This window comes from Canis aureus, chromosome 7, assembly GCF_053574225.1.
Source record: "Canis aureus isolate CA01 chromosome 7, VMU_Caureus_v.1.0, whole genome shotgun sequence".
NCBI lineage: Eukaryota > Metazoa > Chordata > Mammalia > Carnivora > Canidae > Canis > Canis aureus.
In genome coordinates this window covers 28,587,787-28,603,615 of record NC_135617.1, presented here as the reverse complement: position 1 = coordinate 28,603,615, position 15,829 = coordinate 28,587,787, and the positions used below count along the sequence as shown (strand labels likewise).

At 36.2% G+C, this 15,829-nt stretch overlaps 1 protein-coding gene across 16 annotated transcripts in view; it reads right to left on the bottom strand.

Moving 5' to 3' along the window:
* Window positions 1–15,829, bottom strand: part of SNAP91 (synaptosome associated protein 91) — a 139,880-nt gene that overhangs the window by 82,979 nt on the left and 41,072 nt on the right. For all 16 annotated transcript variants that reach the window (XM_077903201.1, XM_077903202.1, XM_077903199.1 and 13 more), the window contains exons 3-7: window positions 7,098–7,240; window positions 6,395–6,470; window positions 5,286–5,388; window positions 3,548–3,641; window positions 1,902–2,013 (exon numbers count right to left, since the gene is read on the bottom strand). In XM_077903201.1, coding sequence (XP_077759327.1) covers window positions 1,902–2,013; window positions 3,548–3,641; window positions 5,286–5,388; window positions 6,395–6,470; window positions 7,098–7,240 — 528 coding nt within the window. The remainder of the gene's footprint in view (window positions 1–1,901; window positions 2,014–3,547; window positions 3,642–5,285; window positions 5,389–6,394; window positions 6,471–7,097; window positions 7,241–15,829) is intronic.

Below are 15,829 nucleotides of genomic sequence, written 5' to 3'. Positions count from 1 at the left end.
ACAGTGGAGCTTTGGAGCAGAGCCATGTCTTCTTCAGACAGTAACTAATCTCCTTTGGAAAAACTGTTCTTGGCTTGCTTATAGAGACTGAGATTCTAACCACAGAATATCAAGTGATCATAAGACCTCAAGTGTTATCTAATATACATACCCATAAGTTGGACAAGTGTAAGAACACTCTATCATCAAATGAAAGTGGTATTGAAGCAGTCAGCCTCAAGTGAATCCTGAATACCCATGTGGGTTGTACAAACAGATGGCTCATATTCCCACTGCACCTACTCTTCTGGGCTGTGTTTTTCCCTCCAATCATACCTATGGCCTTTGGGGAATTCCCCATGACCAGCAGACTGAGGAGAAAAAGAATTCAAGGTTGGTTTAGAGATGGTTTTTCATGCTGGCACTAGTTAAAATTGGTTTGCTAAGTCATTATATCCCCTCCTTGAGAGCAGAAAGAAATCTTACTGTAATCCAAACTTCAAGCAGTGTATCTATCTGATTTTCACTTTATGTCAAAGTTAAGATGATGAGTTGGGGCGCCTGGATGGCTCAGTTGGTTAAGCATCCAACTGTTGATTTCAGCTCAGGTCATGATCTCAGGGTTGTGGGATCAAGCCCTGCACTGGACTCTGGGCCCAGTCCATAGTCTGCTTGAGATTCTTTCTCTTCCTCTCCCTTTGCCCCTTTCTCCATGCATGCTCATTTGCTCTCTAAAATAAGTAAATGAATAAAATCTTTAAAAAAAAATGGTAAGACAAATGGAACTACACCAAAAGATGAGCAGTTACTAACTGCTGGCCTAGATGACCAAAAACTTGGAAAAAATAAAATTGGAAGATTGGTGACAAGGTCTAGAGAAAAGGTAGTGGATGGACCTCTTAGAATGGATAAAGAGCATGAAGCTATTTTCATTTTATGCAAATATAGATTAAAGGGTAATTACCACAAAAAGATTCTCAATGATCAAGGGATAAAAGGACTCTGTATGCTGATGAACATATTGCCTATTATAAGTGGAGGTTATGAATAGATCCAACAACATAGTCTGATATATCTGCATCATTGCTAAGTCTTCAGTCTGTCAATACCTGAGATCAACTCTGAGCTTCTACCCTGGCATCATAACCCAGGGAGTGTAGAGTCATCCGCCAAGTAACAAGTTAAAGATTAATTCCTTTTACCAAGGAAAAGAGCAGTGATCTCTCTATTCTAGAATAGATAGTTTATCTTGGATATGGATTTATCACCTCTGCCCATATTGCTTTGCCAGTACCACCATCTGGGGAATTACTCCCCATTATGGTATCTCACACAATACTATTCTGCTACACAAGAAGTGAGACAACAGACGTACCCCACAGGATTTGTCAGTCTTAGCACGAATCCCTTTAGCCCAGAAATAGCTGATCTTACATAATGATGGAATGGCTCTACAGAACACGCTATTTTAAACCTACTCTAAGAAGATACCTTAAGAGTTAGAGATTCTGCACCACTGGCCAGTCTATGGTACATTGTTCACCACAGCTAGAGTATATGGGTCCAGAAACCTAGGAGCTGGAGTGGCTCTTCTATAATACTTAATGAGGTGGCAGTGGCTTCTTATTCCTATATGTTTCTAGGGGTGGCATCAGAGGTAGCCATTAGCACAATGACCAGGGGTTATTGGGACTTATTATAAAAGGCAAAGCCTAGAACCTTCAGTCATTCCGGTACTTTCTAAGCACCAAAATCCTTGTATGAAATCCCTTCTGCTTGAAATTTCTAGAGTGCTTTCTGTTTCTTGCACTTAATCTTTGACTGACATAAAAACTGACTTTATCTATTAAGTCTATGGCATCCAAATTTTTGCATTCTGATCCAGTCTTTATACAAAGATACCATTTTGAAGTTCTACCTACCAAGTAAGTTAATAACGCCATCATTGTAGCAAGCAAAAAGTTTGATAAGATCTTTGAAAAGAAGCATAAATGCAGCATTTATGACACCATTTGTTAGCTCATTTGGATGCACCTAGAAAAAGATAAAAATTTAATATGTTAATTACATGTCATCAAATGATAATTTTTCTCAGAGCACGTGAAAATGTCTAAAATGATTACTGAGAAATTAATCTATAGTCTACAAATGTTGTATAACTCTTTTAGTAGTAACTCTACCAATGTCAAAAGATGGACTGCAATTTTTTTTTACTTCAATTTCAGTCAAGGAAGTTACTTCTATCAATTTTAAGATATATATACATTCTATTTGATCAATGATTCATAGGTCAATCAAATCTAACTTCTGAACATCTAGTCTTTGTTACTTTTATCATGATATATATATATATATATATATATATATATATATATATATATATATATATATATATGTATATATATATATATACACACAAGCGCTGTTCTTTTTCCCTCTAGGACTTTTCTCCCTTAAGACAGAACTGTTTTTAAGGGCAAGAAAAGCAAAGAAAAACAAATGAATAAAGAGGAAAAAAAGTTAAGAAAAGCAATTGCATAAATATCTAGTAAGTCCTTACTATAAAATCCATCAAAAAACAAGATGCTTTGCTGCTTTTACTGAAATTTCAAAAAGAGATGGATGTTGTAACTAGGACTCAGTTATAGATTAAACCGTATGATCTTAACAGAAATTTTAAGTCACTAATAGATGGAAATCTTTGTTCCAGGCAACCACCAAAACAGAGGAAAGCTAACATTGTGAGTTAAGAATCTTCTTACATGTCAGAATATTTTATTTTCATGAATCAGATATGTTTATTTGAACTTTTCATTTTGAAATAACTGTAAATCCACATGCACTTGTAAAAAATACAGAGATTCTAAGAACCATTTAACCAGTTTCTCCCAATGGTAACATCTTACAACACTACTGTACAATATCACAACCAGGATATTGAAATTGGTACAAACCACCAGTCTTGTTCAGGTTTTCCCAGTTTAACTGGTACTCGTGTGTGTGTGTCTGTGTGTCTGTGTGTATGTGTGTAGGAGGGCTAAATATAATTTTACCACATGGGTAGCCTAATGTATTTATCACCACACTCAAGATAAGGGTATGGTTTTAAGAAACATGTCATATTGGTATTGCCAGGAGGAAGGACCATGACCAAACAAAAATAATGCTCTTCAGTGGATGGTGTCATTTAAGCAGTCTATATAAAATGGCTTCTAATAGCAGGATAAGGTATTTAACTATTTATTTAGGCTAAAGATACATCTTGCAGCTATTTCACCCTGTCAAACACCAAAGGAGAACATCATCCTGCTCTGAACACGAGGTTCCAAGAATGTCCCATTCATATCTTTCCATGACCTAAGTAAATGCCTGGGAAACCACTCAGGCAACCTGGATAACCAGTCATCTTTACCATGCTAAAAGCCGACATGAAGTGTTCAAGTAGGTCATCGAAATGAGGGAGACCTCAATCTGCTTCGTGAGTAGATTCCCAGCTTTATCTGTAGCCCACCTTCAAACAGAAGACAGTACTAATCATGTAGGACACATTTTCTAGTACGATACATACATCAAATTCAAGCAGTGCATCAATTTGTCCCTGCAGTATTGGCATACTCTTCAGGAGCTTTTCAGGAGCCATTGTCCTCATTACACCGTCCGCCCTACAATTGTTTTAAAAAAAGAAATAGATGCAACTTCCTTGTATATGGAAATTTAAGACCACATGCATTCTTCCAAGCTGTGCCCCTTCCATTTCCCTGTTAATCTCGTGGGATGATTGAGCTATTAAAAGGCTGTAGTTGATTCCCCTCTACATTACTTCCTCTCATCGATTCTTGTTCCTCAATCACATGGGCAGTGCTTTCTTTCTTTCTGCACTGACCTCAGGAAGAAAGCAGTGTGGTATGGATAAAAAGAGATCAGTTGAATTACTGGATGGGTTTTTCCATATCTATAATAGAGGCGTAAGTTTTGTGAATGCCAGCTTGTTTGTTTTTGAGAAAGAGAGCACATGTCTTAAAAGTGCAGAGTGGTATATGCTAATAACTATCAAGGGAAGAAAAATGCAAGATGATATGCACAATTTGGACAAAAGGAGGTAGAGTTTAACTAGCTGTGGAGGACACAACTGGAGGTCCATGCCTGAGGGTGCATCCCACAGGGCACTGAAGCGAGTGCCCACCTACAGGCCTCTTATGGAGCCCTTGCATCCAGGGATGGTTCAGTGTGGCATTATTGAAATAGTTGAGGAAAATACCCAGCTCATGTCAACAGGCTAAAAAATGCCAACTTACAGGGTCTCTCCCATTTCAAGGGTGGGGAAAGCATCCCAAAGTATCTTTATATACCCATAAAAGAGTGCAGAGGTTTCTACAAAGGCTATGGACCCACTGCAGAAAGGCCACAATGCAGCTGGGCATGTCAACATTGGTTACCCAGGGTCAGAGGAAGACATGTAAACTAGAATCATCTATAATGTGAAAGGGATGAAGTAAAAATCTTAATTTTATAAAATGTTCACCCACAAGAAACTAATTTATTTTGAACAGGCAAGTTTATATTGTTCAGCACCATGATAAAAAAAGTAGTTCAAAGCTAAGGCTGGGTCAGTCTTAGAAAAATAGCGTTGTCTTTTTGTGTGAATTCTTGAGAGTAAAATATTAAACATTCTGCAATACCCTGCCATTATTTCAAGTCAGGAACATTATAAGATTTATGGCTGGACACTTCTGATTAAATTCAGTATCTATTTAGAGGGAAATAAATGATAACGATGTTTCTGTTTCAAAGGGGTTTTCTTAATCCATGGTTAGTATTAATAATCAGTTCAATTATGGTGTCTCTGTGAGTGTGAGAGTGTGTGTAATGCTAGGGCATTATTACTTCTCAAGAACAGATCTCTACCACATACACAGTTTAGTTTTACCTCAATCAAAACACAAAGAAATAACTATTGTGAACTGAAGCCACTGTTCTTTAAACTTTGAAAGAACTTTAAATTCTCTCTCTTTAAAATTATTTAAAGGAATATACGTGTTAACAATTATGAATTGATTTTAACAAATAAAATGTTATACCACATCAACTCTAGGCAGCTAATCAGATTTTCTGCATGAAAATATAAAGTAATGCATATTACAATATCCAGCCTAACTTCAATAATACTATTGGGTCTCTTTTTTCAGGTGATTGTAAACTGGGCCTTCATGACCAAAATTTTTGGTATTTAAGCTTAGTTAAGATAAGTCAAGTATGCCTCAAAGACTTACTCTGCTCAAATAAATATGAGAAAGAAAAAAACATACCCTTTCTTCACTCTGGCAAAATCAAATGCCATCTGTCTGTAAGAGAAAGCCTTTTCATTCAAATATCTACTATAGCGCCTTATGAAGGTAGACATATCATAACCTGGAAGGAAGGGCAGAAGAAATAAAACTAATCAATAAAATACCTTCAATTGTGCTTTGCTTAGTACCATTTTTTTTAAACTCCCCAACTGTAAATAATGCTAGGATGAGGTCAATAAATGTACCAGAAAGGTCTCATTTAAAAGCCTACTGAAAAAAAAAATCCTACTGCAAGAAAAACTTTAGGCATGAGACATTCCAAGACACTTCAATTTCGTTATGCTACAATCCTTGTACAGAATCTCTTTTCTGATTTTTCCTTGCATTTTTGTTCACCATTTCAAATAACAGGCTGTTTTAGGCTTAATACATGTAGCTATCTGAGAACTATCCACTTGCTTGGTGTACTTGCAACCAATAAGGATGATAAATGAACATATATGACTGTATTAAAAAAAATCCAAAAAAAAAAAAAAAAAAAAATCCAATATTAAAGAAACAAAGAATGTTTCATTGGGAAAGTATTTTTCATTTCATTACCTTTTTTTTATTTTTTAATTAATTAATTAATTAATTAATTAATTAATTTATGATAGTCACAGAGAGAGAGAGAGAGAGGCAGAGACACAGGCAGAGGGAGAAGCAGGCTCCATGCACCGGGAGCCCGATGTGGGATTCGATCCCGGGTCTCCAGGATCGCGCTCTGGGCCAAAGGCAGGTGCTAAACCACTGCGCCACCCAGGGATCCCCTGTTTTGTACTTTCATAAACAAATGACTATGGGTCTAGAATACTGACTGTTACAGTAAATACTCAAAAAGACAAAAAGCAAAATTAGAACACAATTTATATGCTGAGTTCTCTAACAGTTAAATATTTTAATGCTCTACAAAGTAACTATATAATTACTTTTACATTTTTTCTTAAATACAACAGAACTACCAGCTATACTAATTATAGATTAAGAACCTAACCTCACTTCAAAAAAAAAAAAAAAAAAGAAACAAAAAAACAAAACCTTGCATCAAAAGCATTATCCAAAAAATTAGAAAACATAAATATTCTCACCATGGGATCCACTTTTGTCCAAAAAATTGCTGAGATTGAACAATGTATTTCTAGAAGCCAAGTACTGAATAAATCTCTGAAAAACAAAAATCAGAATTAAAACCAGTATTTCCAAATCACCCCTTTAAACAATTGCTGATACTAAGCGATATTACAAATTCTCTTTATGATTTTTTTTTTTACTCAGTTATACAGTTTCCTAGTCTACTGACTTTCTCTAAGGAAAAAAGACCAAAAAGTACTAGCTGAATTAGAATTAAGTTTTATGATTTTTCATTTTTTATATAACAAAGATTGCAATTTAATATGATTCAGTAAGTACCCCATGTAATACGGGTAATTTTTATTTCATTAATATTTTCCAAGATTAAGCATTTTTGTGAAAGCAATTTTCACTTAAAGGTGCAAAAGACTGTTTCTAATGGGATGAATAATTTTATTGTCCCTTTCTCCTAACATTTGTGCCCACTAATACATTTACATGAGATATGCCTTTTAGATACTAGTAATATTTAATATTTCAATGTCTCCCAGAGAATGTCTAACTTAACATTTAAAAAAATAGCAAAATAGAATATTAAAATTGTACTCTGGACGATATTGAGCCATATATCTCCTCTTCTCCTACTTAATGAAAAGTAAAAGAGCCCTCCATAAATGCCTCCCTCCCTCACCAAAAAAAGGAAAAGTTTACTCCATTTACCTCATTTCCATGCACCATGAGATGATGTGTTGTGACTAAAGCTTTAAATACAACCACCCAGCTACTGTTTGTTGCCCGCTCAAAGAGTGTGTCAGCCATCTGAGGAATATTAACATTGGTCTCATTGGTAGCCTGGATCAAATCTATGAAAGTACAAGAAATTCAACAATGATATTAATCATTACATATGAAACTTCATTTCAAATTTTAAACATTTAAACCTGTTTACTAAAATAGGAGTCCCCAAATTGCTTTGACAATAGCTACCAAATTAAAAAAAAATAAGTGGTAATATTTTTACACATGCACACATATACATGATTTACCCAATGCATTTATTTTTTCTTGAGTTTATTTTTTTTCCATTGAATTCTCTTCTGTGTCTTCTGAATTTTATGTTTTCTCGTACTAATGTCATTCTTTAAAATTGCAAATTCCAGGAAAGCTAAGCCTCATGTTAATTCTCTTTTCTCATACAATTCCTCAAACATGTGGACACTTATTCTATACACCATTTGAAGGCAGTAACATAAGTGTATTTTTGTAAACATTAAACAGCTAAACACATACTTCACTTGGATTTTGATGGGTGCTAATAAATATACTTGCCACCCAAGTGGCAGAATGAGAGCAAATAATTTAAAAAATTCTATTACACTTACCTAAGCTTCCGAAGAATACCATGAATGCATTAAATTACTATTATGTGACATCAGTCTATAAAAGTAAACCTTTATAATGTATTCACTGTCCACATTTACGTATCAAATATGTACAATTCCAGCTATACCTCAGAGGAAAAGTTTTGTTTATATAGTGGCCAGGGTGGGCTGCCAGCATTCAGAATAACTGGTGAGTGCTGTCAAAAAGTTATCTGAGGCCAAGTTCAAAAAGGGTGTTGCCTGTGTTCTCCTCTAGGATTTTGATGGGATCTTGTCTCACATTTAGATCTTTCATCCATTTTGAGTTTATCTTTGTGTATGGTGCAAGAGAGTGGTCTAGTTTCATTCTTCTGCATGTGGATGTCCAATTTTCCCAGCACCATTTATTGAAGAGACTGTCTTTCTTCTAACGGATAGTCTTTCCTCCTTTATCGAATATTAGTTGACCATAAAGTTGAGGGTCCACTTCTGGATTCTCTATTCTGTCAACTTTATGGTGAACTAATATTTGACAAAGAATGAAAGACTATCCACTGGAAGAAAGACAGTCTCTTTGAAGACAGCATCTTCAAATGGTGCTGGGAAAATTGGACATCCACCTGCAGAAGAATGAAACTAGACCACTGTCTTTCACCATACGCAAAGATAAACTCAAAATGGATGAAAGATCTAAATGTGAGACAAGATCCCATCAAAATCCTAGAGGAGAACACAGGCAACACCCTTTTTGAACTTGGCCACAGCAACTTCTTGCAAGATACATCCATGAAGGCAAGAGAAACAAAAGCAAAAATGAACTATTGGGACTTCATCAAGATAAGAAGCTTTTGCACAGCAAAGGATACAGTCAACAAAACTAAAAGACAACCCGCAGAATGGGAGAAGATATTTGCAAATGACGTATCAGATAAAGGGCTAGTTTCCAAGATCTATAAAGAACTTCTTAAACTCAACACCAAAGAAACAAACAATCCAATCATGAAATGGGCAAAAGACATGAACAGAAATCTTACAGAGGAAGACATAGACATGGCCAACATGCACACAAGAAAATGCTCTGCATCACTTGCCATCAGGGAAATATAAATCAAAACCACAATGAGATACCACCTCATACCAGTGAGAATGGGAGAAATTAACAAGAAAGGGGAACCCTCCTGCACTGTTGGTGGGAATGTGAACTGGTGCAGCCACTCTGGAAAACTGTGTGGAGGTTCCTCAAAGAGTTAAAAATAGACCTGCCCTACGACCCAGCAATTGCACTGTTGGGGATTTACCCCAAAGATACAGATGCAATGAAACGCCGGGACACCTGCACCCCGATGTTTATAGCAGCAATGTCCACAATAGCCTTATGATTTTCTTAATAACTTTTTTCTCACTTTATTGTAAGGAATATAGTATATAACACATGTAACATAAAAAATATGTATTAATTGATTATGTTACCAGTAAAGCTTTTTGGTCAACAGTAGGATTTTGGAGAAGTCAAAAGTTATGCTCAGACTTTTGACTGTGCTGGTGATCAATGACCTTAACCCCTGAGGGGTTGCTCAAGGGTCAACTGGTACTTCCTACAGCACAGTATGACCTCCTTGGAACAATACGACAAGACTTCTCTTACAGGCCACAGCTACCTTGCAGAGAACAGCATATGATACTCAGTTACAAGAGAATCCCATGCAACAAATGCAGAGAGACAGACTTATCTTTTTCCTTACTCAAAATGTACACTCAGTAATCATTAAACTATATATTTGCTTTATACTTTTCTCTATTTTACAAAAAAATAAGGTTTAAAAAAGTTGATACTGCATCTCTGAAATGAATTCTAGACTAAAGGGTATCAATAACTGTTCTGAATTATAAATGGACCAGATTAGGTTTACTTTTTACTTTATTTTAAATTCCAGTCATCATCTCTATTCATTTTAACATCCTTCCCTCAATATTTTTCCTTTATTAGAATTCTACTCATCCTTCCGGAAATCTTTCCTGGTCCTTTTTAAAATGCAGCCCCATATGGCCTCCTGCTGCTTTGAAACCTGAGGCATTTTGTTCCTGGTGCGTATTCAGGTTAGATGTGTATCCATCAAAACTTCCTACCATACCAAAGCTCCTTGAGAATGGAAAGAATCACATCAATGTCTGTTTTCTGTGTAGAGCTTTGCAAAGCACTGTGCACAATAAACTGTTGAGAAAATGTTCGAAACCTCCCATACTTTAACCAAAATATAGCAAAAAGTTCTTTGAAAAGGAAAAATCACTAAGCAGTAACATTGTTTTCTAAGGCTACATTATGGGACTACTTTACACTTGAAATTCTGTTTCTATCACAAACTCTTCTATTCATTTATTGAACTGGGCTCTCGGGATACAGAAACATACTGCTGGTCAGAGAAGACAAATACCGTTCAGATAATAGAGAAAGCCCTATAAGAAATGAGTAAAGAGAGGCAACAAGAGAGAGTAAAGAGAGCTCAGGTCCAGGGACTAGCTTAGCCCCTGTCTAGATGTACAACTTGGCAAATTAAATGTCTCTTTGACTTAGGCCCTTATCTTTAAAACGGGAAGTAATAATCACTACCTTTTAGGACTATTATAAGGATTGCAAAGTGTCTGAGCATAGTAGGCACCTAAAGTAAATGTTTGTAAATACTGTTATACACATACTACATTATGAAAACAGAGCAGAGTAGTAGGAAAGGCTCCATGGGAGAGGAACCTAATGTCACAGCTATGCTATAGGAGAGGAGTGAGAAGGACATTTTTACCAAGTGTGCAAAAAGGAGAGCCCTAAGACATGGTGTGTTCTTGGAGAACTGTGGTGGTCTGGGGCCTAGGAATGTGTGGGCAGGGGGTGGGAGGAACATAACTAAAAAGCTAAGGGATGACTACTGAGGGATTTCACACATGACTTGAAGAGTTTGGACTGCACCCTATGGACCAACAGGAACCCTTGGAAGTATTTTAGCAGAGAAGTAGAAGACTTTCACTTTTCTAGTCAACCACATCATTCAGCGACTACTAAATTCCATCTGCAAGGTAAGCAGAGGCATAGAATAACGAATAATTACCTTTGCCTGGAAAGATATACTAGAAGACAGGAAAAAGAATAAGTTAGCTCAGTGAGAGTTAGATGAGGTGAACCTGGCTAATGAATAGGAGTGGAAATAGAGGGACATAATGAATGGAGCAGAAAGATATTCAGTTCAGGAGGCTCAACTGATGGGATTTCCGGGTGTGCAAATGGTATTAGAGGGGAAGGGAAAATGAATCACGAACAATTTCAGATTTCTGGTTTGGGGTTCAGTAAATGCTTTTTGTTTTTACTGAAAAGGGAGGGAAGTTGGTTTCAAAGGAGACAAGCTATTTTGAACACAAATATTTGAAATAGCTGCTGCAGATCTACGTTGAGATGTCTGATAGGGGACTAGAAGCATGTTCTAAAGTTCAGGACAAACATTTAGCCTAGATACAAACTTGGGAGTCATCAGAAATGAAATGGGAGCTGAAATCATGTTAGTAGAAGAGGTAACCCAAAGATCCTACAAAGAAACAATAGAAATAAATAAGTAAACATGTAAGGATCAAAGCTAAGAAAGACCAACATTTAAGAGATGAATATAAGACGAGTGAAATAACAGTCAGATGGTAAACAGAAGCCCAGGAAAGTGAAATAGTGAAAGTCAATTAAGAAACAAGCTTTGAAAAATTCAAGACGCAATTAGGGAATCACCAATGTCAAATACTACAGGGTCCTCACAAGCTGAACCCCAGGAACAGAATATGTACAACTATGGGACTGCTCCCATGGGAAGGAAATAAAGCTCAAGTATAGACTAGATATAAAGGGGAGAGTTTCAAAGAAAGGGTTTTTGTTTTTGTTTATATGGTTTAACGAAGGGAGACATTTAAGCACGTTCAGGACTGAGCAGGAAAAGCCAAAAAGAAGTGAGGGTAAAAGGAGAGTAGAGATCACTTATGGGAAAGTCTAGAGGCAGAAAGAGCTCTAGAATTCAAGGCTCAGATGTCAGAGTTAGCCTCAAAGAAGAGGGTCATACAACAAGGAGAGGTAAAGACGGGTGCTGGAGTGGAGACGGAAGAATGACCAGATACAATGCTACTGACAGGTATACTCTTGGTGAAGCAGAAGATATAAATTGTATTAAATCTTGACCTTGGGATCCCTGAGTGGCTAGCAGTTTAGCACCTGCCTTCGGTCCAGGGCCTGATCCTGGAGACTCGGGATTGAGTCCCACATCGGGCTCCCTGCATGGAGTCTGCTTCTCCCTCTGCCTGTGTCTCTGTCTCTCTCTCTCTGTGTGTCTCTCATGAATAAATACATGGTCCTGGGAGTGATCCTGGAGTCCCGGGATCGAGTCCCACATCAGGCTTCTGGCATGGAGCCTGCTTCTCCCTCTGCCTGTGTCTCTGCCTCTCTCTCTCTGTGTTGTCTCTCATGAATAAAGATTTAACGAATAAAGATTTAATTTATTTATTCATGAGAGACACAGAGAGAGAGAGGCAGAGACCCAGGCAGAGGGAGAAGCAGGCTCCATGCCCAATGTGGGACTCGATCCCGGGATTCTAGGATCATGCCCTGGACCGAAGGCAGGCACTAAACCACTGAACCACCCAGGGATCCCCTAAATAAAATCTTTAAAAATCAATCAATCAATCAATCAATCAATCAATCTTGACCTTAAAGTAGTCATCTTTTTAATATTCTGTGTCAAGGGTTGGCAAACTACAACTTGCTGGGCAATCTGGCTTGCTTCTTGTTTTGTAAATAAAGTTTTATTGGAACACAGCCATGCCCATTTGTTTGCATATTGTCTAAGGCTGCTTTCATGCCACAGTGACATAAATGAACAGTTACAACACTCAACTCAAACTAAATTCAGTGGTCCACGAAGTCTAACATTTACTCTCTGTCCCTTTAGAGAAAAAGTTTGCTGATTTTGTTCTGTCACTAAATGGGAAGTGTGCATGAAACACCTCTGATGTATAACATAGATTAATGGCTGTCTCGAGAAAAAGCAATTGTGTGTTCGAATTGTAAGCTGAACTAACTACTCACATAGACCACTATTTTTACTTGAAAGAATGACTGATAGACTTCAATCCATGGTAGTTTTGACCTGGTATTCAGCTCTCAACAATAAAGTGAGCCTGTCACATCAAAGAAAACAAATGACAGTACTGATTGCCAATGATAAAATTCAATCTTTCAAGTAAAAATTGGAATTTTAGCAAACTTGTATCTGCTACAGTAAGCTTCACAATTTTCCAGTTTTCTGATAAGACTGTTGGTGACATTAATGAGTATCACTTGTTGATATTATATAATGAAATACAACAACATTTTGGAAGACATATCTCAGTGAACTGGTATTTTTTAAATGACTAGTATGTAAAGTTATAAAACAATACATTTGATTAATTCAAAGTAAAGACAAACTAATACTAATGGATCTTAATGTAACAGAGTACATAAAAAAATCCACTGATGTAGTTTCAGAATCAATACTGTGATTTAAATTTAAGAAACTATCACTTAAAGAGTTATGGTGTATAAAAAATATTAAAAAGTGTATTAAAAAGTATTTAAAAAGGATATCCACAATTTTCTGAAAAAGCTATTAAAATAGTTCTCCCCTTTCCTACTGTGTATCTGTGTGAGGATGGATTTTCCCTATATACTTCAACTAACACAAATATCCCAATAGATTGAATACAGAAACAAATATGAGTGGGATCCCTGGGTGGCGCAGCGGTTTAGCGCCTGCCTTTGGCCCAGGGCGCGATCCTGGAGACCTGGGATTGAATCCCACATCGGGCTTCTGGTGCATGGAGCCTGCTTCTCCCTCTGCCTGTGTCTCTGCCTCTCTCTGTCTCTCTGTGTGACTATCATACATTAAAAAAAAAAAAAAAAGAAAGAAAGAAACAGATATGAGCATCTGTCTTCTATTGAGCAAGACATGAAAGAGAAGTATTAGGATATAATACCACTCCTTTCATATTTTTTTTGCTTTGGAAAACAAATATTTTCCTTAAAAGTATTATTTGTATTAATATGTCAATAGATTTACTATTGCTATTTTAAAATAAAAAAATATTTTAAAATTTCCTCAGTTTCAATTTCTAATACATTAAATATCTAAAGATGTAACTTACATAAATGAAAGTTCTTTGAATTCCTCAATAATTTAAAAGTACAAAGGTATCCTGAGACCAGTTTGAGAGTTGCTATTCTTAGTATGTATCTAAAAAGAGAACTGCTAGGTTGTAGAGTATCCACATATTTAACCTTACAAGATGTTTTTACATAGTCATTGCAACATTTATATTCTCACTAGTAGTTTATAGAAGTATCTACTGCTTTACTTGCTCACCAAATAAAGGGTTTCTATTAAAGAATTTCAAAAATTAAAACAAAGAATAGAGAGAAACACAGAAAAAAAGTTCTTAAAACTGTAAGAATCTAAATGCTGAATACCTGTCCTTAGAGTTCTTTAGAATTCAAAGTGTTAGCTGAACTTGGGGAGACAGATCTGATATCTTTTAAAAGATAGGTTTTAAAATAGCTTTATTGAAGCACAACTGACATACAAAAAAAAAAAAAACCTAGACGTTTAAAGGATATTTTAAGTTTTGACAAACATGCATCCATAAAACTATCATCAAAATCAAAATAATGAACATATCTATCACCTCCAAAGTTTTCCTGGATACTTTCTATAACTCTTCTTTCCTACCCCTCACCATTCTTTGCTGCTGTACCTTAGCAACCAACAATTTGCTGTCAGCAATATACACAATCAGTTTGTATTTTCTAATACAATAAAAATTCTCTAATAAGGAGAATAGTCCATTTGGGGGGTGGGGAGGCAGAAGAGACGTTCTGGCTTCTTTCACTCGGGATAATTATTTTGAGATTCATCTAGCAGGTATCAATAGGTCCAATAGTTCATTCCTTCTTATTACTTGGGTATATTGTGTTATATGGACAGAGCAAATTATTCATTCACCTATTGATGGATATTTGGAATGACTCCAGTTTTTGCTTATTACAAGTAAGCTGCCATGAACATTTGTGTACGAGGATTTGCATGAACATATGTTTTCAATTCCTTGGGTTACTGCCTAGGAGTAGACTGTTTAAATCACTTCAAAGTAAATATTTAAGATACTGCCAAACTACTTCCAAAATGGTTGTATCATGTTACACTCCCACCAGCAGTGTATGGGCAGTCCAGTTTATTTTTTTGCCATTCTAACAGGTGTGATATGGCATCTAATGATGGTTTTTCTTTGCATTTCTGTAATGGTACTAATGTTGAACATATTTTTCATCTATTTTTTGTTACTTTATTTGTCGTAGGCATAAATTCTTTGCCCATTTTTATTGGACTGTTTCCTAATTATTGAGCTATTTTGGATCAAGTCCACTATCAGATATATAATTTGCAAATATTTTCTCTAAGTCTATGGCTTCCCATTTCATGCTCTTAACAGTGTCTTTCAAAGAAGAGATATCCTCAGTTATGATGAAGTCTTATCTACTAAGTTTTTCTTTAAGGGTTCAATGCTTTTGTGTCATATCTAAGAAATCTTTGCTTGAGTCAAAGTCACAAATATTTTCTCCTGTGTTTCTTCTAGAGGTTTTATAGTTTTAGGGTTGTATGTTTATGTATGTTTAAATCTATAATACATTGTTAATTTTAATAAATGGTATGAAGTATGGATATAGGGTTTTTCTTTTTGCACGTATCAAACTGTTCCAGCACCATTTGTTGAAAAAATTATTCTCTCCTACTCTTCTTTCCCACTTTATACCTTTCTCAAAAATCAATTAACCGGGCAGCCCTGGTGGCTCAGTGGTTTAGCGCCGCCTTGAGCCCAGGGCGTGATCCTGGAGACCCGGGATCAAGTCCCATGTCGGGCTCCCTGCATGGAGCCTGCTTCTCCCTCTGCCTGTGTCTCTGCCTCTCTCTCTCTCTCTCCCTGTGTCTGTCATGAATAAATAAATAAAATCTTAAAAAAAAATCAATTAACCACATATCT